The 27,247-nt window shown below is 41.4% G+C and overlaps 1 protein-coding gene across 5 annotated transcripts in view; it reads right to left on the bottom strand.

Annotated features, from left to right (window-relative positions):
- Window positions 1-2,062: 2,062 nt before the first annotated feature.
- The window catches only part of PANX2 (pannexin 2), a 63,754-nt gene continuing 38,569 nt past the window's right edge, over window positions 2,063-27,247 (bottom strand). Inside the window, exons 1-4 of one of the 5 annotated variants that reach the window (XM_054022202.1) lie at window positions 26,439-27,075; window positions 25,618-25,939; window positions 6,108-7,559; window positions 2,063-3,922 (exon numbers count right to left, since the gene is read on the bottom strand). In XM_054022202.1, coding sequence (XP_053878177.1) covers window positions 3,561-3,922; window positions 6,108-7,559; window positions 25,618-25,843 — 2,040 coding nt within the window. In that variant the 5' untranslated portion in view covers window positions 25,844-25,939; window positions 26,439-27,075 and the 3' untranslated portion in view covers window positions 2,063-3,560. Of the gene's footprint in view, window positions 3,923-6,107; window positions 7,560-15,104; window positions 15,198-15,666; window positions 15,812-17,723; window positions 17,795-25,617; window positions 25,940-26,438; window positions 27,076-27,247 lie in introns of those variants that run through there. The other 4 variants (XR_008444357.1, XR_008444356.1, XR_008444358.1 and 1 more) reach the window with 4 other exon arrangements.

Raw genomic sequence — 27,247 nt, 5'->3', positions numbered from 1 at the left:
TGTTACCACAAACCCTCTTATGGGACAGCCCATTGGTTGTTCTCCCTTTGCTACAGAGAGGTAATAATTTATGATTGGTCCAAACTGCTACCTGCCCTGCCTTGAACCTGTCAGCTGTAAGTAACAAGTGAGCTCCATCCACTGCCTGCCCACAGGCTCAGGAGATTGGGAGGCATGGCACACAGCCTGGGCCATAATCTGACCCCTAAAAAGGATCCCGCTCTCAGTGGGCTCAATTGTGAGCTAGCCTATACATTCAGCATCTTCCACACCAGGAAGAAAGCTGGTGCAGCTTACTTCCCACACGGTGCAATGGGGAAATATGATCTGAATTGTGACTCTGTGCCAGAAATTATTCCCTGTTCTGCTCCTGGGGCAACATAGCTAATCGCTGCTGCTTCTTTCTCAGGCAGATTGCTGGATACCTGTTTAGCCCATTGACAGTCATAGGAATTTTTATATTAACGTCAACGGGAGTGGAAGCAGATCCTAGGTTAGTAAAATATGTTTTCAGACCCAGTGACATCACTGAGAGTTTTGGGTGTGCACCAATGCAGACTGAAGGGATACAGTGGCTGAATAATATGGGGAATTTGCAATATTCTATTGTTACAATGTGGGCATTTCAGTGGTTTGGGGTTTTTTAAATGATCAGAGTCAAAATGGACTATGTACACTTGTCCTGCAACCTAGTTAGATTGTCATATTTTAAGTGTGAGAACTGAGAAGCCAGCAAGCACACACACACACACACACAACCTCTATCAACAGTCACCTGTCTTTCCAATGAGGCATTGTAATCCCACTTCTCCTTTTCTGAAAGCTGTATAATAGAAACACATGTGCAAGTTATGTAGGAAAGTTAACACTTTCTCTTATGCAAGAGCACGGATGGAACTTTTTATTTTCAGATTTTCTTAGGCAACAAGAGAATACAAAAACTAAGTTGATGAAAAGGTAACACCTGTCAATTTCTCTGAAAATTGGAACATCTACCAATATGGACTGATCATGGCCATTCCCAAATAACAAGGGGGAAAATTAATTACCGGTACATAAAAAAAAAAACCTCTTTATGAAATATGTAGATACATATCACTAAAGTCCCAAGCCCACATTCCTTGCCTACTGAAAATCCCCTCCAGTGAACTTGCTGGCCCTTTCAGGTGTGTCTGGAATGTTGGGTCAGGCACTTAATTTTTGTTTAGACATGGTACACGAACACCTTTTGACCAGAGGCTGACAGGTTTGACATTCCATTCAATATTAGGTATCAAACTAATCCAAAACATCACAGAATTTTATATGTGTGCATAATACTGTCATCTAACCCGTGAACATATGGGAAGACATTCATTTTGCTGGTTAAGTAGTTGCAACTCGAGTGACTGCAATGATCTCCTTAAATTGGTTGTGAATTTGGCCCATGATGCATTCTTTGATTGTGTGTTCATTAACGAATTCTGGATCTTTTGAGACAATGTTCCATAATTTCTCAAATTCTTCACTGGCATGCAAGACCCAGTGAAACTAGAAAGATTTTAGTTTGGCTGAAAAATATTCCTTTTAACTGCTACCCACTGTATTGCATACATCCAGCAGAATGTGCCTGCAATGCTGATGAATATAGCAAAGCAGTGCATTTGTACTTACCAGGGAAGTCCTGATGTGCCACTGATTTCAGCTGTATGTGAACAGAATGCAGCAACTCAGCAGATAGAGTGAAGAACCAGCTTTGAAGTAGTCCCCAATTAAGTCCCCATTCCTGTACAGGTAAAACTTCCTATTGCATCAAGTTTTACCTAGATAAGGGGTTCAGAATAAGGTCCTAAATAGGCAACTGGACTTTTATTACTTAAAAACTGCAAAAAACCTTCTCAGCCATCAAGTCAGTAAAGTCAAATGTGCAAGGTGGAATGGGGACATCCACATCAAAATCATATTTAATAGATTTACTAAACCACAGGGGATGGCTAATTTACATCCTCTATCCACCAACTGTATCTAGTTTAGTTTTTGTGGTAGAGGTGGGTCATTTAGCTATAAAATACTACACATTAAAGATATTCAGAATAATGTTTATTTATATTCAGTGCTATAGTTCATTAAATACTGGTATCATATATCCATGTCTGAGGTAATATAAATTAAAAAATATATTCAAGATTTCAGTCCCATACTTGTGCTCTCTCTATTTTTTCTACCATCATACAGAATTTTGAAGCAAACATAGTAGTTCATAGTTTTGAATGCAGCTGTGAATATCATTTTAATATAGTCTTTTCTTGTCTGACTATACTTTTGAGGAGAATGGTTATTGCATGATACATTTTTAGTAGATTTTTTTTCTTATATTAGAATTTTCTCATAAAATCTCACATGTCCAAGTTATAGGATGAATGGGTAGGAGGATGTACTTTGGGCCAAGGAAGACAGACTTTGAATCAGAATGACAGCACATGCTGCAGGATTATTGTCCGTATACATTATGGCCCAGATCCAGAAAAGCCACTTAAGCATGTGCTTAACTTTAAGCATGTGTGTATTCTCAAGTGACTTCAGTGGGATTACTCACGTGCTTAGTTAAGCATGTGCTTAAGTGCTTTGCTGGATCAGAGTCTAGGAGAGACTGCAAACATAAATTAACAATCCTCTTTAACTCTGCATTGTTTGAAAACATTGCTGGTTTTACACTGCATCACCACTGTAGGATTTTTTCATATCAGTGAAGCACCTGTGAAAGTTTCTAACTTGGTTCATAAACAGACCATACAAAAATAAGCTGCTAGACTGACCCTCTTCTCTCCATTTTGATAAAAGCAAAACCTGATTTGAAAAGCTATTAAAGTAATTTTTCAATGGTAAAATATATTTAAGAAAATAAACTCTTCATTTCATCATCTTCCATTGACATATAAGTTTGTTAAAGGGCAGGGCATACCTCTCACTCACAAATTCAACAGACAGAAGCATTTCAATCCTTTTTGCACTATATGCTGGTGTTAGTAAGCCCTTATCCTAAATCTCCATCAAGCCCAACACTAGTGAGCCAAAGAAACAAAAAAAATAAATGTTTCTTGTATATGTCTTTTTCATAAAGTCCATGGAGAAAAAATATATTTTCCTTATTAAACTCTTAACTCCTGCCATTAAAATAGAAGATACACCTCACCAATATCTATTTAACTTTAACTAGCCATTGTAAATACAAAGGATACAAGTGCTCTGTAAAAATCACTGTGACATGCCATCAAACTCTTTTAGTGTTTCAAAAGTTGTATTGATCCATATTTAAATTGATGAAGCTAAAGCTAACTTTTTGTGCTTGGGTGCTCTTGGAGGTAAAGGTGTACTTTCATCCCATTTTTTTTTATTATTCTATTTTGCAAACTAGTGACAGTGGTGATGATACGATCGTGAAAAATCAATTTGTAGTATTACCAAAGCCTATGGTCTGTATTAAAACTCTCCATGCTCATGCAGTGAATTGCATTGTTGAGGGTTCCATTACAGTGGTACTGCATCTGACCACCAGGTTATATCCATGCAGCACTATATCTTTAGTACTCCACAGAACTCACTATTGCCCTTGGTTCTTCAAATGTTGCCATCATTATGTGCTTTGGGGTAGGTATGGAGAGTATTTCCCCTGCTTCGGTTGGTGAATGAATACTGTTGTCTGTAAGGTTGGAAACCTCTTCCTCGTGATCTTCATACAGTGTATTGACATTCAGCAGAGGGTGAGTAGGATTACGATTCAGTGCAGCTGTTGGTTCTGGTTTGACATGGCTCAGGGTTATATTTGTTGCAGCAGCAGGTGTTGCTATATGATTGTGATTGCAGGAGAGGTAAGCCCCAGCAGCAGGGACAGTTCTGCATGTCTCAGAGGAGTACAGAATCTCTTTCTCATGATGTGGGATGACTGAAAGAAAACAGAACAGAGTAAATCACTGGCTAGTCTATTTTTCCCCACTAATCCGCCACATAGCTGTATCCTGATCCCATAGAAGTCAATGGGAGTTTTGCCACTGATTTCAATAGGAGAAGAATTGGGCCCAATACACAAGTTTTAATTGGACTCTGAGAAATCTAAGACTACTTCTTCATGCGAGCTTTGACTTTTGAAAATTCTAGTCCTAGAAGCACCTTACAGTGGGACTAATAAGTTTTGTAAATATCACTTAAAGCTACATTTTTAAGCATTGCCTATGTGCAGGGCCGGCTCCAGCATTTCTGCCGCCCCAAGAAAAAAAAAAAAAAAGCCGCAATCGGTGGCGGCAGTTCAGCGGCAGGTCCTTCGCTCCTAGAGGGAGTGAGGGACCTGCCGCCCCCGAATTGCTGCAGGTGCCACCTCTCTCCCTTGGCCGCCCCAAGCACCTGCTTGTTAAGCTGGTGCCTGGAGCCAGCCCTGCCTATGTGAAATCATCCTCATTACACACCTCATAAGCGGCTATTCTAAATGAAATAGCTCAACAATGCGTAATCAATAAATGTTTCTTTCCAGAACTTGCTCACTCAAAAGCATTCTTGGGTGGGGTTTAAGGTGGGCATAAAAGCAGCTGTTGTAATTATTTTGTACTCACAACTTAAAATATCCAAACACTTGTTTAAATAAAGATAATCGAGACCAGAAACCCCTAGTAGCTTCAGGGAGTTGGAGTCAGAACAGGCTACTGGATTAAGAACGCTGTGGGAAGTCCTGCACACATATACTGGGGAGTTTGAGGACTCCAAAAAGGAGCATAAGGATTTGGAAATGACAGAAATTTTTAGAGCTCAAATCACTTTTCTGCTGGGCAGGGAGGACACAGTAGCTGTCTGTCTGCTGAGGTCCAGAAAGGGGGGGGGGAGGTCTTAGCTTATAAGGAACTGAGAGCCATATCTTTAACAAAAAGTATTCTATAACTCCAACTGCACATTTCATCTTTTATATTGGTCACTTATAGTAATAGATAAGTAGATATCTAGCTATGGCGCCCATCACCATAGCATCTCAGCTCCTCATGATCACTTGAAATATTTGTTTTCACAACACCCCTCTGAACATAGGCGCTGACTTTTATTTTTCCCCAAGGGTGCTCCACCCTCGCTCTGCCCCAAGGTCCCACCTGCAATCCACCCCTTCCCCCAAGGCCCCGCCCCTGCTCTGCCCCCTCCCGCCCGCTGCTCTCCACCCTCCCTGAAATGCCTCCCCCATCCCCCAAACAGCTGATCAGTAGCACAGCGAACAGCTGTGGCTGGTGAGCAGTCACAGAGTCGGCCCCTATGCTTCTGAGGTAGGGAAGTACTATTATCCGCATCATACAGGTGGGGAACTGTGACTTGTCCAAGAACACAAAGAAGTCTGTGGCCAAGCTGAGAAATGAACCTGAGTCCCAAGGGTGCCTTTCACACAGACCAGCCTTCCTTAAAGCCAAGTAAGACAAAGGGAAATTTAAATTTATATTAAGGATTACAACTCAACAATAATCTGAGTTTTGGAATCCTCAAGATTCAGGGCATAAGCCAGCCTCTAACAAAAGGGGAGTAGGAAGAAACTTTCCTCTGGGCAGACTATGCCGTAACTGCCTTCTGCACAGTTTCATGCACCTTCCTCAGCAGCTGGCACTGGCCCATCATACACGGGATACTGGACTAGATGGAACACTGGTTTGATTTAGCATGACAGTTCCTGTGTTACTGGAAAATGAGTGATGTCACTTACAATGAAGTAGAACTGAGAGACAGGAAAGGGTGGGGTATCCTGGGAGCCAACTCTTACCTCTTTTCCCGGCAAAAGTGGTGACATTTTGCATAAGGCCAAATTCAAAATTATGTGGAAAAATCTATCAATACTACAAAAAATATCTGCAAAGCAGAAGGACATGTTGCATAGCTCGGCCTTGCCACAGTTCTACTACTCCTTATCACAGACCTATATTGAGAAATTCTATCTAACCCATTTAAGAAGCCTACTTGCCCTTATATTATCAGCTGCTTAGAAATTTAACAAGATAGAGCAAACAGATCAGGTCATCTTTGAGTTCAACCTACAGCAGACAGCTACTCCAAATTCTGGCCTGTTCAGTTTATCACTGTTGAGATGGTACTGCAATGACATACTGTACCTTTGAGAGAAGAGGTGACATGAACTACGACATTTTCCTCTTGGTTTAAAAATCCACCCTCTTGGCTTTTGGATGTAGGCATTGAGGCAATGGCTTGAATCTCTGGCTTGGGTTTTTTACTACTAAGTATATATGGGTGAACATCCAGGGAAAAGTGCCGTGTATGTTTTTTCTCATTGCCTGTGCTGGAGATGGGGTTTGACTCAGTTTTATGAGATGATGATTGCTGTGAGGTTTTTGACGTGGACTCTATCAGAGGAGCGATAAGGCTATCAGTTGCTGTTTTCCTGCGCACTGGCTTCGGCTTTTCAGGTTTGTGGTTTTCAACCTTCATAATAGCTAACTGCTCTTTGAATGGCTGAGGAAGTGGATTGCTACTTGGGATCCATTTCATTTTCTTCCTAGGTCTCTTAATGACGAGCTGTTCATTGGCATCAATGTCTGCTGGATCGACACTGGGGTCTATAGTCTGAATCCCTGAATCGCGCATGGTTGGTGTGACATCATGATTAGACTGGGCCAGCGCTGCCAGCAACTGGCGCACCACATTATCATACATCAGATCACTTTCATTTGTTATAAAATCCAAGCGATTCAGGGATTTTATATGGTCCCGATTTTCATTGCAAAACATAGCTAGAATATTGATGTCACAAAACTGAGACTTTTGCCACTGTTTCTTGGTCTTTATTCCAACCTTGTTCAGTTTATCAAATATGAAGTTAGACTTGCGGAATATGAAAAGGTGAACTAAGTTGATGAGAATGATCAAGTTCATAAAGCAGAGGAGGACAATGTCTACTCCAGCTATTATCCGTTGCAGCTGGACAGCTGGCAGCTTGCAGTTCACCCGGATGTGCAATTTGGAGCTGCTCGTTTTGTCAGGAGGCTCTCCTAGTGCACACGTAAACTCATTTTGCTTCTGCGTAGCATAGTAGGTGGATAAGTATGTAATTGGTATAATGCTTAAAAATATGATAAATAAATGTCTCGCAAGGTAAAGCTTAGCTAAAAAGTTACTTCGCCCTCTTCTTTCCAGGTATTTTTCAAACAAATTCTGCTCAGGGCTTTTTTCCTTTTCTGCATTCTCAATTATTTCTCTTTTCTCCCTCTCTGTGATCCCAGGGCCTTTGGATTGTATTTGTTTCTCTATTTTCGGTGCACGCCCTTCTGCTGCACGGTGGTAGCAGTTATCAATCTCCTGAAGCAAAAAATTAAGCTCAGAAGTCAGTCTGGTGGAGGCCAGAAACTCCCAGCCAAGAGCTGGAATGTACATTATGCCAGCAAAAGCCAGCAGTGCATAAGGAAGGAACTTATGCTCAAACAAGGAGGGCCAATGGCTGGCATCAACTCCTGGCAAGGCATCTATTAGTTCTGTCCAACAATATCCTCTGGCATACAAGGCTTGGTCACGGGTGAAGTTGTGGGGTGTGTAACAGTATATTGGCTCCTCTGTATAACAGAGAGAAAAGTCACTGCTGTGCATTTAACCTACAAAAGGAGCTCTGTAAAATAAATATTTCAAATGATATCAATGTTCTTTTACTGTTTCTTTACATGGCCATCAAGCCCACAAGATTTAATATTAGTTAGTTATGACCCGCACTGCCCACACCCCAGGCAAAACTATCTGCTTGAAGAGCTTTAATAAACCTCAACTAGAAATGTTAAAAAAAAAAAAGGTTTTATAAATTGCGTTGGCTACCACTTCCAATGTAGAACTCCACACTGAACTCTGGACAGCTAATGAACAGGATATCCTTAACCACTGTACAGTAGCTGAGACTGTAATATCAAAACACATGGCTTCCCTATGGAAATAAGCATAATATATGACTCACCTTAGTGAAATATTTTTTCATTAATAAAGCCAAATTAGTTGTAGTTGAAGTCAATGAATCTAATCCTGTGCAAACTCACAGTAACAAGGACTACTGTACTGAACATGACACAGAAAATTTAAACTTAATATCATCTAGATACTGGGTCAACTTCATCTCAAGTGTCTCTTTGATTTCAATGGCGATACGCCAACAATCTGTCCAGTTAACAGTCTCTTTAGCACTGTAAATATTTAGTTTTACCTTCAGATATTTACTATTAAAGATTTTGCAATAAAATATTCTAGCAATAAAATATTCTATAAGAGTCTAGTGAAAGTTGGAATATTGTTAGTTACTCACAATGACGACCTTGACCTAGACATGCTCTTAGAGGAGAAAGCATGTACTACATCCCTGTCAGCTCAATTCTATGTCTCTGGAGACTATTGGATATGGAGTAAATTTTAATAGTGTTCTGACAGGCATTACAAGAAGCAGTTGCTAAATCAGACCCAGGTTAAGTAAATATTTTTCTTCTTGAACGCAGAATGTGCCAAGAACACCAAGCTTGTTTCCATTATGAACACACAACCTGGACTCTGGGAGCAACAGGATTAAAGGGTTTTTAAGGATCAGTTAAGGCTGCTGGGTCTTTAAAAATTGTAACATTCCTTGGGAGTTGTTTCATTTAGTAGCAATGACTAACAATTTCATCTACGTGTTGAAACCCTTCCCCATAAATCACATGTGCAAAGAAGCTCTAATCTTTGCTGCAGCAGTAGGCAAAAAAAAAAGACCCCCACCTGCCAAATTTACTGAGCTTTGCAAGGGAAACCGAACAGTTCTCTTGTACTGTGGAAGTATCCGAAGGCACATGCACATACTGGTCTTCATGTAACCAAATCAGTGTAAGTACCAGGGTTAGTTCTTATGTGTTTTGTGGGGGGCAGTTTGTGGGGTTTTTTTTGAAGCAATTTACTGCAATAAGGATTAGTTTCTAAAGTACAACTAATCTGGGTGGAACAGTTACAATAAATGCTACCAAACAACAATACAAAGTCAATTCATTTGATAAGCCTAATTAATTAGAATTAAGTACCTTTACAACAAAGTAAAACAATAGCTCAAAATGATTCAGTTCCAACCTTTCAGAGAGGGCAGTTTAAGTAGAGTATGTTAATGTTACTCAACTTCTCATTTAGACTAATTTTTAAGTGCATTTCCAGAGTCTCTTTTCTGTTTGCATGAGCCCCAAATTCCAGCAATTAGAAAAAAATCCCAGCTGCAGCGTCTACCACCTGCTTCTACTAGGAAAATGCTCATTAGCTCCCTGGTTTTCGGCAATCATATTACATCCCATTACTGATCATGGGAGATATGTGCCGAGAAATTCCAACTCCTGCCATCAGGGGGTTGGTTACTGTTACTACCTTACTGTTAAGGTTTCCCTAGAGATCCAGTAGGTTCCTATGGAAGAAAAATTTCAGTTAAAAAAGTAGCACAGACACTTAATGCAGTTTCTTATATCCAGAAATATATTAAAAGATCTTTCATGCGCTAAGCCACATCTGTCAACTCCAAATTAAGTTTCAGAGAAAAACAATTTCTCCTGTGGAAAAGTATCTGATCATTTCTCCTAGATCACAGTACGTACTGTACCAGAAACATGCAGTCAAGACTGTATACAATTGCTCGCACAAAGCAATTGCATTTATTCCGGATCCATGCACCAGCTGGTGTTATGAAATAAATCAGGAACACTGGTTTTTTGTTTTTCCACTGAGGTCCCGCAATTAAGTTAACTATTGCAATATTTCAACACAGAATTGCAATTCAATAAAAACAATCTCAATTAAAGGTCATATACTATCTATGTGCCTGCACCATGGATTGCGCACATATTTCAAACTTGGCACAAGGAGTGGTATACTTTGGTATAATCATTTAAATATACTAACTGTATAACTACGTATAGCACATAGGAGAGAACGTAGAGAAAAAGAGGGGGACTGACCATAATGACATTTCTATGTATTTCAAGAGTCATGATGGATCAATATCTAACTGGGCTCAATCCAATTTAATTGGGCTCTCTGGAGTTTGTTAACTTCAGTGGGCACTGGAGCAGGCGTAAAGTACTCTACAGGAGCAAATCTCTATAGATTATGTATAGGAATTCTTACTCCTCAACCATTTCATTCACATTGGTCAGAGATAAAAATATGAAGAGTTGCACTATGATGTTTGAACCAAATAGAGTCTCATTTACTAGAGATGACTTCAAATATGATTTTCTCCTGTTGAGTAAAGAAAGTCCAAGTTCTCCTGTGGAAGTTTGCTAGCTCTTCCACTGTTAAATGTCTGTTTTTCAGCTGCTCTCACTGTATGGTGTGAAGTGGGAGTTTTGTAGTTCATGACAGTTATTGAGCACACTGTACTATTTTTAACTGGTGTTTTCTTTATTGATGTTATTTATTTATTGTTTTGACAGGCTTGCTATGAATAGTGCTGTAGCGTTTAAATAATGAGGCACAACACACACTCATGGTGAAATCCAGGCTCAACTGAAGTCAGTGGGAATTTGCCATTGACTGCAATGGAGCCAGCATTTCATCCTCTCTGTGTACATTTTTAGCGAGGAATAAGCTATGTATACAACCTACAGAATGCGAAGTTCTTATAAATGTGTTTCTAAAACATAAGAGCCAAACTCACCCCTAGTGTAATGTCACTGATTTCAATGAAGTTACTTTAGGAGTGAATTTGGCTCAACATACTTTACTGACTTAGAAAATTAGTATTGATCAACCGTGTTTAACCTAAATAGACATATGTAATCAGGCCATGATATCCTATGGGCCTGATTGTTCTCTGACTGAAACAGGAGTAAATCAGAGATAACGGAGAAAAATCAGGACCTTATAATAATCTCAATAACTACAAAGCTAATGGTAACGTGTCTAGATTGCAGTATGATATGATGAGGATGGTTTGAGTCAACCCCAGTCAGTTCTTACATCTATCTGGCTCATTTCAGCCCGAGGGCTGCGTTTGCACAACGAAGATGGAACAGGCTTTGTGGGCCTGCTGAAATTGCCCAGGCTCAGCTATTTTTACACTTTCAGTTTTAAAGTGATTTCTGGGTAGGTAAAAAGCATGAGCCCTACAAAAAAAACCCAGCAAGAGTGTTAAAATCCCAACTCCAACATTGGAGATACTTACAAACCTAGGTTATTGGTCTTACATTTATATATCAACTTTCATCGTGAAAGTTCCCAAACCACTTTAAAAAAATTCCCATTTCACCAGTAGTATAGTCAAGTATAAACAAGTAAACAGTTTACTCACTTCTCATTTGGTGAATACGGAGTTTAGTTAGGTTAGTTTATCCAATTCTTTTTTTTACCCACTATACCATTGCTTTTCATGTAGTCATTCCAGCCACCAGTGAAATGCAGCCCCTTCTGGGATGAAACACAGTGGCAGCTTAACTGCATACAACAATACTACACAACCGTTTAGGAAAGACAGCAAAGAAAGATGCTGAACCCAACTGAAATGTGGTCAGGACACCAGAGCCAACACTCCTACAATGGTGAAAAGTGTCATGGGATCTTTAATGACCCAGGGTGGTCAGAACCTTGATAGTAAGTCTCATCCAAAAGACAGCACCTACCTATCACCACTGATGGGGCACTAATTCACAGCTGGCACAAATGGAAAAATGCTACTTCCATATATGCTTGATCCCACACATTTTCCTGTAGCACCTGCATTTTGGTGGGAGTGGTTTTTTTTGGGTGGGATGGGGAAAGAGGCACCTGGTTTTGGGGGGAGTGGTATGGGATGGTTTCCCATCTAGGCACTGACTGAGACTGCTAAGTTTATATAATTGGATAAGACAACTTCATCAACTGAAATACCAGCAGTTGATGTTGAACATAATTGAAGATCTAGGGCCAAATTCTGCTTTGATTACACTCACAAACCCCCTTGTTGTCACTGTAGTGTTCCTTTAGGACAATTGTTGATAGAACAAATAACACTGTGCAAGTACCACTGTAAGTGATCTTACTGCAATTCTTTATTTTAATACACTGTATAGTCTGCTATCTGCTAAGATTCAGTGTCCTTTTCTTCTGATATTTCCTAACAAAAATATCCATATAACTTTAAATTCTTCTGTATTTTGACCACATTTACAGCTACTCCGCCTTTGTCCAATTCAACTCTCATATGCAAATAATGGGTCAAATCCTGCTCAACTTACTTATAAGTAACTTTGAAGTCCATAAGACAACTTGCACAAATAAAGTGAGCAAGATTTGGTCAGCTCTTACTGAAATTTTCAGTCAAATTAAAATAATCAATGCAGAATTGTGTGCTGGTATATGTACATACAGGACTATGTAATACTATTAGTTAAGCTACATCACTTAAGAATTACAAATTCCTGACAGCTTAAGTTACACTATAGTTGTCAGGCTAGAAGTGGTAAGCAAGAAAAATATTGTATGTGATCTTTTGTAAATAATAAATCCTGCCTCTACGATATACACAAATAGCAACTTTAATCTTGGAAGATCCCTCAGTACTTTCCAACTCTACATTCTGTAATCATTCCCCATTGCAGAACTCCCACTGATGACAGGGCATGGCTCCTATTTGTACAGGAATCACTTCATCCCACCACTGGCATGTAGTCATTTGCACTAGTAACACTACCCAACAGACTTTAGGAGAGGAAGGGAACAATAACAACTTTCTTTAAAACTTTAGATAACAAGAATATAATCACCCAAGTTGGAGTTTGGCTCAAAGCCCAGGAGTTAACAACCCTACCCTTGGAAAGAGTATTGCTGGAACCTTCATGGCATCAGTATTACATATGTAATAAAAAGTGACCTGGTCTGCAGTACATTGAGAAGACACTGTCAAGGCTGGTAGGCTCTCATCTTTCTTTCTTTGCTTTTGTAGCTACTTGCAAAAGTTCGTGCAGTTTTTACAAGGTTTTCTTCAAAAAGAGTGAATTTCACCTAAATTCACATGCCGTTTCTTTTTTTAAAACCCAATATAATGAATACTGGCATCTAAACACTCATGGACAACTACCCTGTAAACAAATCAGGCCCTGCTCCTGAAAAGACTTAGGGTACGTCCACCAATGGCGGCAGCATGTAGAGTATGTGTAGCTACACACTGTTGTGAAAAAGAGGCTGCGTCCACATTGCGGTGTGTACCTACATGCAGCAATGAAAGGCTCAGCCTGTCCCCACCACAGGGAGCTGCCGGAGTCTTTCCCCGTTGTGGGAGCCTTTCCCTGTGGTGGGGAAAGACTCCAGCAGAGGAACATTATACTGCTAAAAATGACAGTGTAGATGGAGGAGGCACTGCTTGAGCACGTAGAGAGCTGTACAGGGTACATACCCTAGGGCAGGGGTCAGCAACCTTTCAGAAGGGGTGTGCTGAGTCTTCATTTATTCACTCTAATTTAAGGTTTCGTGTGCCAGTCATACATTTTCACATTTTTAGAAGCTCTAAGTCTATAATATATAACTAAATGATTGTTGTATGTAAAGTAAATAAGGTTTTTAAAATGTTTAAGAAGCTTCAATTAAAATTAAATTAAAATGCAGAGCCCCCCGGACTGGTGGCCAGGACCCAGGCAGTGTGAGTGCCACTGAAAATCAGCTCGTGTGCCGCCTTCGGCACGCGTGCCATAGGTTGCCTCCCCCTGCCCTAGGGATTCAGGCATGTCTTTACTCTGCTCACCTAAGCACTGCCTCACCACCTACACTGCTATTTATATTTATACTAGGGAGGTGGGAAGTGCATGTACGCTACATGCTGCCTTAATGAGTGTGCAGTAGTAAGCAAGGGGTTAACTATGCACTGGACAATCCCTTTGAAGCCAATGGGATTACTCATGGTGCATGAAGTTAAACATGTGCATCACTCTGAAGGAATGTGGCTTTAGGTCCAGATTCAGCCAGGTGCTTAAACATGTGCCTAACTTTAAGCCAGGAGTTGTTCCACTGCATTCAAATGGACTTGCTTGATGTTAGGAATGGTTGAGCACCATGCTGAACTGGGGCCTAGCGTGTATGGAGCACACAGAAAAAAGGTATTATGTAAGGAAATCCGGTTCCATTTCAAGCATCTAAGAGGTTATAAGAAGCAATAATCGAAAGGTATTTTTAATAAGTATGGAAAATGTATGGATTGTGCTTTTAGTAGATATTTAAAAGAAAAAAGGAATTTAGTAATAATTTATCACTGTCTGCATAAAAGAACAAATAGCCTTTTATACCTGACTTACAGCCCAGCTAAATGTAGTGTACTCAACAAAAGCAGACTCAGGACCTTATTAAGGAAGGATTTATACCCCATTTATGTTCAGGTTTTTTGAAGTTACGCTGTAACTTGCATAAATTCACATCCTTCAGTAAGGATTCAACAGTGGGGAAGGGATCAGACAATTCAATAATAAGGAGAAATAGAAAAATGCAAAAAGGAATACAGTGACCAAGAACAAACAATTTCAAAATGAGAAAGTCAGCTAAAAGTTGTTATCCGTGCTAGTCTAGACACAGGTAGGCCGCACTTGTACAAATAGCTATTTTAGTGTACAATTTAACAACATAGTTACACACATTCATGAAAGTCCATGGGACTACTCACATGCTTAGCATTATGCATGAAAGCCTTGATGAATCAGGGCCAGGGGGCTTAAATCTGCAACGTGCTGAAGTCCGAGAGAGCTGAAGGCACTTAGCACCTCCACAGATTGCTTAGCACCTTGCAGAATCAAGCCCTTCTTAGGCAATGCTACAGAAATGTATTCCACAATACAATTCCCTTAGGCTTCAGGGAACACTGTAAAGATCCAGTGTTTTAAACAGACATTAGTCACAATCCAGATTTACACATATGCATTAGGTAACACTGAAACACAGGCTTCTGTTAAATAAGCCAGATGAGAAGCTTCATGAGCTTAGCTAGTACAGAACACTATCATACACTGATAGACCTATCATAATGCAGTAGAATACCATGCCACACCCACAGTGCATCCACAATACATCACAGTATTGACATACGTGCAATCAAACAGCCACAGGCATGCATCATCCACACTAGATACATAACTCAGGAATAAATGCGCAATAAAGCATGTAACCAAAGTATTTTATTTTAAGAAAACTAACTAATTGTGTGGTTTTTTAAAGTAATGTTTAAAGCAAAATGGCTCTGGATCCTCTTCTCTCTGGGAAAAAAAAAAAATCATGTTACTCAGGTTAAAAAGTTCAGTCTAACGAAAAATTCTCTTACCTAACCAGTAACCAGATCTGCCTTCCCTGTCAATATTTTACAGGGAAGTTACGTATACCTCTATTACTTCTGATATTATTGAAACAATTACTGGGTGAAATCCAGGTTCCATTGAAGTAAACGACAAAACTTCCATTGACTTCACTGGGGCCATGAGCTCGACAGCAATATTTGAAGAACAGTTATGAAAATATAAGTTCCACATAAGGACCAATTCCTGCAACAACTTACACGTGCACACACACACACACACACACACACACGTCTTATCACATATGTAGTCTTACTTAACTCAGTGGGTAAGATTATGCACATGCATAAGTGTTTGTAGGATCAGGCCCTAAGCTAGATCTATAAATTTAAGTATTATTACTATTAATAAAATAAAAAGACAATAACTTTACCTTTATTTAGGAGTACTGTCCTTCACTTCAGAATATAGGCTCCACGCCTGATGATTCAGTTTGTCTTCCTCAGGCACAATTTCCCCCACGATGAGAAAGCCTAGGTACAGACATTTATTCTCCTTTTTTTCTAGATCCAGTTGGCCTGTTTAAAAGAAAAATACTTGAAAAAAAAATCAAGAAAAGGGACTACCCTATTGCTAATAGTTCGTAAGGTCCCAGATTCTACACGCCTTACCCGTAACTGTGTATGATGAACATAAGCAGTCTTTATGTTTAATAGCCAATGGGCTACCCACACAGATAGGTACAGTTGAAGGTAAATAAGGGTGGCAGAAACAGGACCAATATTTATAATTGTGGGTAGTGCTGTGCTGATTCTCTATTTACATACATTTCCAGTCCTACAGCATAGTCCTACATTATCACTACATAATTAACATTCCCAAATAATTTTGTGTGTGAGTATTTGCTACAAAATATTAACTACATATAATAGACATTACCTTTTCTAAAATTAACTACACAGCACATGCTAAAATTCACTTACCAGGGAATGAGGCGTAAAGGCCTCAACAGTGCCTTGTAATGCCTCCCCCAGGGGAAGAGAAATATTTTTATCTGGGTCCTCATTGAAACGCGGAGGCCCAGAGTGAGAGAATTAGTTCAGAAATAGCAACTGTTGCGGTAGGGGGTGTCAGAAATTCCTAGTTGAAAGCCCCTAGACTGCTTCCTATGGGGAGACATTTTTTCAACAATGAGCTATCATCCAATATGCGATGACCATGTTGCAAGATGATAATATCATTGTACAGAGATGTTCCATAGTGACGTACTGCTGCATCCCGCTTCAACCGTTTCCTCCTGTGCTATACAGAATGCTGTGAGGAAAAACAGACATCTGGAGGGAAGTGACACGGCTTACCCTCATAACCAAGTGTGTTTCTGTACTGTAATCTTGATTTCCATGATGGATAGCTTTAAGGGACAATATCAGTTCAGTTAGAAGAGAAGAGAAGTTTAGGTTTTGGAGAATGACCAAAATGTAATCAGTGAAATTCATCCTACACACAGGGCCCCAAAGAGAGACCCGTGCTCTGTTTAGAAATATTCCATGAAATAAAAAAAAAAAAAAAAATCTGAAGGCAGCGCAGAAGTGAGGGTGGCAATCCCACAGCACCCCTACATCAGCTTTGTGACCCCCATGATGCACTTTTGGGTGGGACCCCCACAGTTACAACAGTGTGAAATTTCAGATATAAACCTCTGAAAACGTGAAACTGACCAATTTAAAAACCCTCTGGCCATGAAATTGATCAAAATGGACCATGAATTTGATAGTTTCCAAGTAAATAGGGCCCTATCTTTAACCTTCAGGTGAAATTCCCCCCAGGGCAGAGAGCCTACAAAAGACTATCTCTATGTACCATTTATATCCTGTGTAAGGCCCTGATACTACAAAACATGTAAGCATGTGCTTAAACCCATTGCTGCTCTTCTCATCCTATTTGCTGAATCAGGGCCTAAGAGTCTGTTCTAAGTAGAACTTAAGTGGTGCCAAAACACTTGTGCAAGTCCTTTGCACCTTTGTGTCTATGGACAAATTTCTGCCCTTAATTATGCCTTCATGTAACCAAGACAGAATCTGGCCCTGTACTCTTAGCAGTAATAATAAAAAAAATAGTTTTTTGCACTTTACTGCCATATGCTACACTAGGTGCAACCAGAGAGAATTTTGAAAACAAACACTTAAAATTAAAAGCCACTTTATACATATGTCAGATGATTTGAGTATGTGTAACATGCTGCCCACAGCTTGAAACAAGAATATTAGTAAGAGAAGTTGATCAGAGATACTAAAAAAAGAGAACCTTGTGTATTAAATAAATCCTCAACACAATTTAAAATATACTGTAGATAATGAAATGCCTCAAGAGACATTGAACTCATGTAGAAACTGTACTACACAGTGAAATAAGCATAATTTATGCAGAAATGATTACATATCAGGAATTAAAACATAAAACTTGAACTGACTCATCAGTCATTTAACTTACTGTCTCCTTCCATTACTTCCTCATGAGAATTTTCTAGCAGAAGGGTGGTAGAGGGCTGAGCTAGGTAACTGCTAAGAGATATAGAAATACAGTATTTGTGAGCAATGTTTGGTATTTGAAGGCATCAATTTATAAATGTAATAAGAAGGCCAACAGCAGAGCTTGGTTTTTTGACCAAAACGTAAATCAACTGGCTGCCAATGTTCTGCTTTATTAGAAGTATTTAGCAGCTTTTGAGGGGGAAAATGAACATGTGATAGTTGACTGTGATATGAAAATTATCATTCACTGCGACTGGAAAGCACTGGGTAGTGTACATTATAAGAAAATTAATGTGATTTGGCAATTCTCAGACTCCATCATTAACCTAAAGCTTTCTTTGATCATTCAGAAATCAAACATTTCAACACCGTGATATTTAAAATGGAACGTAACACACACAACAATGCATTCATTCCCTTTGGAGCCTACGCTTCAGCTCCTTACTCATAAAATCTCCCACAGACATCAATGAGAGCATTCTCTGAGTAAGCAGCCCAGCACCGGACCTAACCTGTACAATGGAGAATTTTTCTTTATAATAATGGAACCACTTAGGAAACTAAAACAATACACACAAAATAAGCAGTTAAGAGCAAGGACCAATTCCTCCTAATCTAAAGTAGGCTGAAGAACTTAGTGTCTGGGAGGATGAGGCAACACCACCATAAGTATCATAATTGCAGAATCACTTCTCCTAACAGTCATATCGCAGCTACCCACAGAACAAACAACTTCAGCACCTGCCAATGAAGAAAAGTATTCTGCACAGATTATCCTCTGGGCATGTACATTTCTACTTCGGATGACCTATTTGTGGGTGAGGTTCAGGTCCGCAGGTTTCATGGCTAAAGACAGGAGGAACTGAAGGGAGAGTTAAAACAGCACTGGACACAAAATGATGCACTTCAAAGTCAGATTTAATGTTGTATGTGTAATTCAAGCTTCCAACACTTTGATTCTAGACATTGTAAAAGGGACCTATATATGGAAATGTGCCCGTAGCGCATCCAAACTTTTGGGACTCTTTAGATCTAGATCAAAACTTCACAGCTCTGGCCTGTCTCTAGAATGGGAGAAACAGAACATCAAATCCAAATCAACTGCTAACTTTGGGGTAGAGTGGATTTGGGTTTGATTCTGGATTAGAACTGCATGTCTGTCCTGTGGTTACTGTACTAATGTGTAATTAAATGGAATTTTGTGGTGGCTTATCATTTCTTTACATATTCTTCCAAGAAGGATGCAAAGATAGGAGCAATAAAATTCTAGTTCAGTAAGAAAACATTGAAATTGTCATTTTAAAAAGAAAAATGGAAAAACCCCTAGTAATATGAACATACTAATCCAGTGGGCTCTGACATTTCTAAGATTGAAGGCCACCAATAAATAATGTAAAAACTGCACAACTGACACCATAAAATTATAGGCTCACAGCTTGCTTCTAGGCTGTCTGGCACCTTGTATAGTCATTTTCTCCTGTACAAAGTGGGGGTACATTTCCTCCATTCACACACCAGTGGTAGTGTTCTAAACAAGAGTGGTGTAACTGAACACTGTATTGAAATTGTAAGCTATCACTTGAAATGCTCAGGGGTTTTCCTGGTCCTGCTTGCAGGATCTGTACAGAAGCATGCGATTCTGAACCTAGTACCAACTGGTTTGCAGGCAGCCAGCCCAGTGTAAAGAAGCCTGAATTGTGTCTCTTTGTTTTGGGGGACAGCCTGCTTTCTCTCTGGTTTTGGATTCTTGTGTGTTATTCTGAATTTTAGGAAATAAAAGTAGTGTTACATTGCCACTCTGCAGCAAGAGTATTTATGTTTTTATCGAATTCTCAGTGTGTATGCCATGAACATATAACAAGGTGCCAGACAGCAAAGAATCAGGCTTGTGTGTATGAAACATTAAGGAATGAAAAACAGAAGGGTTTCTGACCCTTCAAAGGGTCATGAACAGACATGTACCATGCAAGGAGATGCATATGAAGTTGACTGTGCGCTGGAGACTGGTGTATTAAACTCTTTTATTAACATGACTAGGGGCATCTTTGGTATTTTGACAGAAATACAAATATCTTTGACAATAAAGGAAAGTGTCCAAATATGCACAGATGGTAGCTTTCATGTTAAATTTAAAAAAAAAAATCATCCTTTTGTTGTCCTTAAGTTTCAGACAATAATTCCTGAAGGAAAACACTGAATAAAAACAAGTAAATTCCTCTGGGCCTACCAGCTTTGTGCATTTGGACTGGTTATCCTCTGTGTACTACCTTCAACACCACTGGAGCCGACTCCTTGAGACCTGGCTATTGTATGAATCCTTGTAAACAAGGCTTTAAGCCCTGAAATTTTAGAAAACAAAACTTGGGTTGCTTAAATTCAAATCCAAACCCATTCAGTCAAAGAATTACAGGCCAATCCTGCTCCCATTAAAGGCAAAATGCCCACTGATTTCCAATGGGAGCAAAAATCAGTGTATGAGATGCAATTTTTCTAGGGCTGGGGTATAGGGGTCAGAGATGGGGAGAGGGCTCATGCCAATCCCTTGGACTCTCTGTCAAGCTCCCAGATTTTTTTGCTAGTGTAATAGCCGAGTATCTTTCTTAGAGGCCTTTGTACCCTCGCTGTGGTTATTGTGTGCCAACTATAAACTTGCTATGTATAGCTGTTGACTCACCCTCTAGGGAGCTTGCTTTCTAGGAATCATGCTATTTTATTTAAAAAAACATTAAAAAACTTGCAAGTTCAGAAACAACACTGTAAAATGAACTATATGTGAGTAAGTGTCCACAGGTCTATCCTGAAAGACGTCCCGAAGAGCATAAGCAAAGGGTGAATTTCACCTCTTTGCAGAGGGTCAGTACAAGGACCAGGGTATGCCCCATGTAAGCTTTAACGTATGCCCTCAGAGTGAAATCCTGGCCTCAATGAAGTCAATAGCAAAACTACCATTGACTTCACTGTGGTCAGAATTTCACTCTCAAAATCGTATTGGGCTTACAGGGTACAGAGGCCTCATGGTGTCTCTCTACACAGGGGTGAATTTCACCCAAAATGCATTCCCATCTTGTAGTGAAGTTTGGGGAGGACATTATTTTATCTCTCAATAGATTTTGTTTACATTACAGTTTCTTACATCTGGCAAATATAAACTGAGATGACAGTCTATCTCTGACACAAAGTCAGGAATAAAAGTTCATAAAGAGTGACAGCAAAGGTACCTCTGATGGAAGGAAGGCTCTTCCATATTTAAAGCAACACGTAAAATATGAAGCTCACCTATACTGTGGTCTTATTCATAGAGTTAAAAAAAGACTTGATTCAGTGCCTGGTGAACTACTAAATCCTTCTTTACGTGCTAATATAATTATTAAAACAGTAAATCATATTCTTAATTTCTCAGTGGTGATGTAAAGATAAAAGCACTCGGGTACCAGGGCAATCAGTGTGGAATACACTGCCTAGACAAACAAAGAGAAAGTTATGTTAACTTAAACAACCATTTGGCTTATGAAATAAACACAGTAGTAACATCATAAACTAACTCTCTCTTTACTTTACCCATCAGGGAAGTTAAGTACACGTTAAATCATGCTACAGAGATAATGATCTTTAAGACCAGAGATGGATTATTGCCTTTTAAATAATTCTCTCTGTTATGACATTTTTTGTTTGTCTTGTTATCTAAAGCAGTGGTCTCCAAAGTGGGATGCGCAAGAGGATCCTCAGGAGTGCACGGCAGGAGGAGCGGTTTGTTTGTTTTTTGCTTCGGCAGTTCAGGCGGGAGTCCAAGCAGCTTCTTTTTTTTGCTTCGGCAAAAATGGTAGAGCCAGCGCGGCAGAGGGTGCGTGCTCAAAATTTTTTTACTGATAGAGGTGCACGATCAAAAAAGTTTGAAGACCACTGAGCTAAAGAATAATTGTGCTTGTCTATATTCACTTTCTAGGCCAACGAGGCATGGGCTGATGCTGGGAAACAAGTTTTCTCCTGGTGTATTCCCTTTTCCAAGTCACTTGTATAGCACAAGCAAGCTGTCCAGTCAAGTGGACGCTACTCCACATGCTCCACTGGATTGCACAGACACTGTTGACTCCTATTTACTCCCTGCTTGGTCCTGCATGCATAAGTACTGGGGTAGAGAAGGGATATGAGGGGCTTAGCTGCACACCACATACTAGTCATAGAGAGCTCACCCCACCATACTTGTAAAACACTGAGTGCAGTGTATGTAATTAACGGTGTTATACAAGTACTGGTTGCATAAGCCTGGATAGATCTGCCCATAGGTTTCTTTTTATTTAGGAAGATTACATTGGCTTTAAGTGGCTTTCCATGGATATTACTATTTACAGGAATTAGGATTCATAAGTATCATCAGTTCTTATTGTTTATTCTGACACAATAACTTCTGAATTCAAGGGCACAAAGCAGCATTTGGGAAGCTGCCATGGTATTTGCGATAAAGATACAATAAAAAAAAATCACCCCATTTTTGCCAGCAGAGTTTGCTTTTTCTATATCTACTATCTAATTTGCTAGAAGGTATGGAGAAGCATTCAAAGCGAAGAGCATAGCTAGACTTTGGAAACTATAATGACAGTACATGGGTAAAGCATAATACAAGCATCAGGAAGCAGGGTATGTGCTAATAAAAATCACTTAGCAATAAGGCATGTATTCAGCAGGACGAACATCATTAGTAAACACAATGTACAATCTCTCTGAACAAGTGTAATTTCACTAAGAAGTCTGAGTAAACAGAGCCTTGGTAATAAAAGAGCTAGGGTCTAATCCTGCTCCTATTAAAATTCATGGGAGTTTTGCTACTGATTTCAATGGGAGCATGACTGAGTCCTTAGTAATTAGAAGCTCTGATCCTGAGTTGTTAGCTCCCAAAGAGAAGACAATTTTGTTACACCAAGTCCATGCTGAGCTTACATTATAGTTTTATTATCCACTCAATTATTTTTTTTTCATCCAGAGTGTCTTTTATTTCCCCCCTTCCTTTTCTGTTTTGTTTTTTTCTGAGTTTTGGAGCATCTGATCAACCCAGTGACATCACTGGAGAGCAGAATGTGGCCCATTTTCCCAGTATAATATAATGGTGTCCTTTGTGCTGAGAGGCGAGGTTTGTCCTGTCTATGCATTTATCTTTCTTTGGACCAACTTCTGCTGGTGGAAGATACAGGCTTTCAAGCTACATAGAGCCCTGTGTAGCTAGAAAGCCGTACCGCCCACCAACAGAAGTTGGTGCAATAAAAGATTACCTCATTCATACCCTGGGCTCAACACGGCTACAACACTGCAAAAATTGCTTTTAGCATAAGCTACAGTTTCGTGATCCCAAGGTGAACTTAGCATATAGAGCAGGGGTCGGCAACATTTGGCACGCGGCTCGCCAGGGTAAGCACCTTAGCGGGCTGTGCCAGTTTATTTACCTGCTGACGCGGCAGATTCGGCCGATCGCGGCCCCCACTGGCCGCGGTTCGCCGTCCTGGGCCAATGGGGGTGGCAGGAAGCGGCGCGGGCAAGGGATGTGCTGGACGTGGCTTCCCGCTGCCCCCACTGGCCCGGGACGGCGAACCGCGGCCAGTGGGGGCCGCGATCGGCCGAACCTGCCGCGTCAGCAGGTAAATAAACTGGCCCAGCCCGCTAGGGTGCTTACCCTGGCGAGCCGCGTGCCGAACGTTGCCGACCCCTCGTATAGAGTCTGTGACTAGACTCAAATGATTTTGGTCTATCTGAAAAAGTTGTTTGACTCTTAAGGATACAGACTGCCCCTTCCACATATAAATCGTCCCAAGGGTAAAATATGTTCCTCAAGCTGCAGAGATAAAGGCAGATTTTCCCTTGCAGGGAGTGCAGTTTAAGCCAAAAGGGAAAATGAAAGATTTATGTCAGTAAAATCAGCAGCTCCACTAGATTCACATGCACTTATTTGCTTCTCCTTGCAGAGTGACATCCAGTCTGAGAATCTCTCAGCCTCACCTCCCTTAATCACATGGTTCCCTTTGGAACTCTTTCTCTGAAAGGACTGTAGACATGGAGGTAAGTTACTGCTCCTTTCATCAGTTAAGTCATGGATAGATTTCTACTGGGAAATCCACATTATCCAGAGGGAAGTTAGCAAACTCCTTCCCCTTCCTCAGAAGGTTACCTCTAAGACCCACAAAGCCTGCAGATGTCACACAGAAGGGCACTTGCAGTACAGGAGGAGCATGCTACAGGTAGGGTTCCCCCTTCTACAGGGCTAGTTGAGGTTCTGCCCTATTTTGCTTCTCTCCACACCAAGCAGAGGAAGAGAGAGAGTCTAAAGCCCTTAAATTCTGTGGTGATGATTTTCAAAAATCACTAGTGATTTTGCATTCTCAATATGAATGACCTTACAAGGGGCTAATTTTCACCACATTAGCACTCAGCACTTTCTGAAAATGAGGCCCCTTCAAGGTGTCTCAGGTTGGGCATCCAAAAACTGAGGCACTAAATATCACTATTCATGTATAAAAATCTTGAGCTATAAATTTTTTTTTAAAAAAAGTAACTGGTTTACAATTGCTTTAATTTGTAACATTAAAATGTCTTCCATTTAAACAAAATAATTTGTCAAACAGTTAATCCTTCATATGGTTTATGAATATTCAAAAATAGAACCAAATAGGATACAGAGTTGTAAAAGTCAGCCCCAGTGCATACACAATAAGGGCTTGATTCTGTCTTGCTTGCCTGACAAAACACCCACTGAAGTCAACACTACCTACTAACGCTACTAGCTGCAGACTGCACAATCAGTTCCCACATTTTTTTAACACAAATTTAACATTGCTTTTCAGTAAGCAGCCTTAGATCACTTGTGCAGTGGTCAGATTAATACAATAAAGGCTTAAGAGCTCCATTCATCAAGTCCACATTTCACAACCTAAGATATGTTTACTTGAGAAACTGATTACTTCAAAACACCCACAACAATTTATGGGTCCCTAGTTTTCGAAGTTCAATATGAAGGATTGATTTCATAGACCATAAAGGCTTTGAAGGGGATGCTATGGTCAATCTAGTTGAAAATATAATGTTTACCAGTGTCTGAATATAGATTTTCACAATAGACAGTAACAACCTAGTAGGCAAATAGTTATTTTCATAATCGCAATTGGGCCTACCACAATATGGATGTAGTATAGATCTATAAAATTACTACTGTTCACCTAACAGTGCAGTTAAACATGCACACAATCCACTAGTAAATGTGTATAATACAAGATATGTTTAAAAATCAGTTTTGGTAGATCATCATAGCTTCTGTTTAATAAATAAACAAACATACTCAAGTGGCTGCCTCAGCTCATTTTCACAAGTGCATCCACCTGCAGCATCATAGCAATGGCAGAGTAAACTCCCTTCAGCCCCAGCAAGTTCCCCAGAGATCAGAGGAGTAACTGATCAGAAGAAATCACTGCCTTGCAAACACAGGGCCGGCTTGCAGTCCTATTGGTTTAAAGCAAGCTGCAGGAATAAAGAGAGTGGAACTGGGCCCTGCATATTTCTCCCTTGGGATTGCCAAGTTTGGTTGGAAGTATTCCTGGAGGTTTCACCACCTCACAGAATCTTTAATTCTTGGAGAGTTCAGGATAATCCTGGAGCGTTGGCAACCCTACTTGTTCCCCTGTAGAGCTTTATCTGTCCACAGAGAGCTACCAATCTGTAGGCCCGCTACCCACAGAGAAAGCCACACAATGATCGCGCCATCTGCTGCCCCTTCCCTCCCGGCTTCGCCCACCTGCGCTCTAGCTACCCCCTCCCCGGGTGGGGTGAAGTGCCGAGCGGGGGCATGCTGGGGGTGGGCGCCCTGCTGCCCTTACCGGCGAAGTTCTTGGTGAAGACCAGGGTGACGAGCAGAATGGGGATGAGGACGGTGCCGATGGTGACCACGCGGTCGAAGGGCAGCTCTAGCTTGAGCTGCAGCAGCAGCGCCGCCAGCGAACCGGCCTTGTCGTCCTGCTGCCCGGGCAGGATCAGCTCCTTCAGCTTCTCGCCCGCCAGCAGAGCAGTAGCCATGTCCGGGTGGTTATCGATGATGTGTTGCATAAGCAGCTGCAGGCGGGTTCACGCCGCACCAGGCTCCCCGGGGGGTGGCCGAGCTTCGCCTGTGCGTGACTCTCCGGAGGCGCGGGCGCTCCCAGCCTACAGGGTGACACTGACAATGAGAACAGCCCATGCAGATGGGAGCCGCAGCCAGGGACCAGGGCAGGTGGGGCGGCGGGCCGGCGGGCGTGCAGCAGTGGCACCATCTTTAGGAGATGCTGTTCCTACTGAGACTGCGGTCTGCCGCCCGGAAGTTATCCCGGGCATGCTCCGCAGCTCTGCGCTGGAGAGCACGCACCGGCACCCAGGGAAAGCCAGGCAAAGAGGGCGATGCAACAGAGCTATATGATCGTGGCAATGATGCAACCAGAGCCGCACGGTGAGAAATCAAAGAGCGACACGGGCAAGGCAGGGAGAGCTGTGCAGTAACACTCAGGGAAGAGCCCTGCAAGAAAAGGCCGTGGGAGGTGGGCAATCAAAGGCATTCAGTGCTAAGAACAATGCAACGAGCTCTGCAATAACTAGCCATATAATAAAAGCCGGCCAGAGCCAGCTACCCCAGCTAAAGTGATGCAGACACAGGGAGGAGGGCATTTACCTGGTAACTTTGGTCTCTTCAGCTTCAAGCGGATGGTGTGAGCCAAACGGTGACGTTGTAAATAACTGCAGAGGCGAAAACAACTTCCCCCCTCTCCCGCTGCCGGGAGGAGGAACCGCACCTCCCACAGTAATACAATCACCCCAAACTGGCGTGGATGGGAGTGGTGGTGGTGGTAATTTATCGGTGCTTGTTATTGCCGCTGCTGAAAGGCTCTTGCACAGAAATGTCCATCTGCCCCGAGCAGCAGCAACGTGCAGAGCAATTCAAGAAGGGGCTTGCAGCGGCGGGAAGGAGGCTGCAGCCCGGGAATGAATCGGCTGAACGCAAGAGGTCCTTTTAGTTGTTAAACCCAACATCTGGAGCCTGCCTAGCTAGAAGCAGCAGCAGGGGGAGGGGAAGCTGGGAGCGGCGCTGGCTGTTACCAGGCAGGCACGGCACAGCACACGAACGGGCTGCAGTGGTAGCGCTGGGGCTGTGGCGCCGCAGCACGGCTCTGGGCTGCAAGCAGCCGGATTTGGCAAGCGGGGCTATTGCCAAGCATGCTCAGTAGCCTCGCCTGAAGGGGGGCTGCCCTACCTGGGCATCCTTGCCCTCGGAACCGCCTTCCTCAGCTGCTGGTGGGAGCAAATCAAGGGGAGGCACAGGCAGCGTTTGTACAGGGGGACACAGCATGTCCAGAGGAGGGAGTGGAAGGAGGGAGCCAGACGTGCAGATTCAGGGACGGTGCAGGAGATGAGGCTGAGAAAGGAGGCGATGGACTGACTGCAGGAGGAGTGGCGGAAGCTGGGAGATAAGGAGGGATCGAG

The sequence above is a fragment of the Malaclemys terrapin genome, chromosome 1, assembly GCF_027887155.1.
Source record: "Malaclemys terrapin pileata isolate rMalTer1 chromosome 1, rMalTer1.hap1, whole genome shotgun sequence".
NCBI classification, from domain to species: Eukaryota; Metazoa; Chordata; order Testudines; family Emydidae; genus Malaclemys; species Malaclemys terrapin.
Note: the sequence above shows the minus strand (reverse complement) of the source record. Positions and strands in the feature narration are given on the sequence as shown.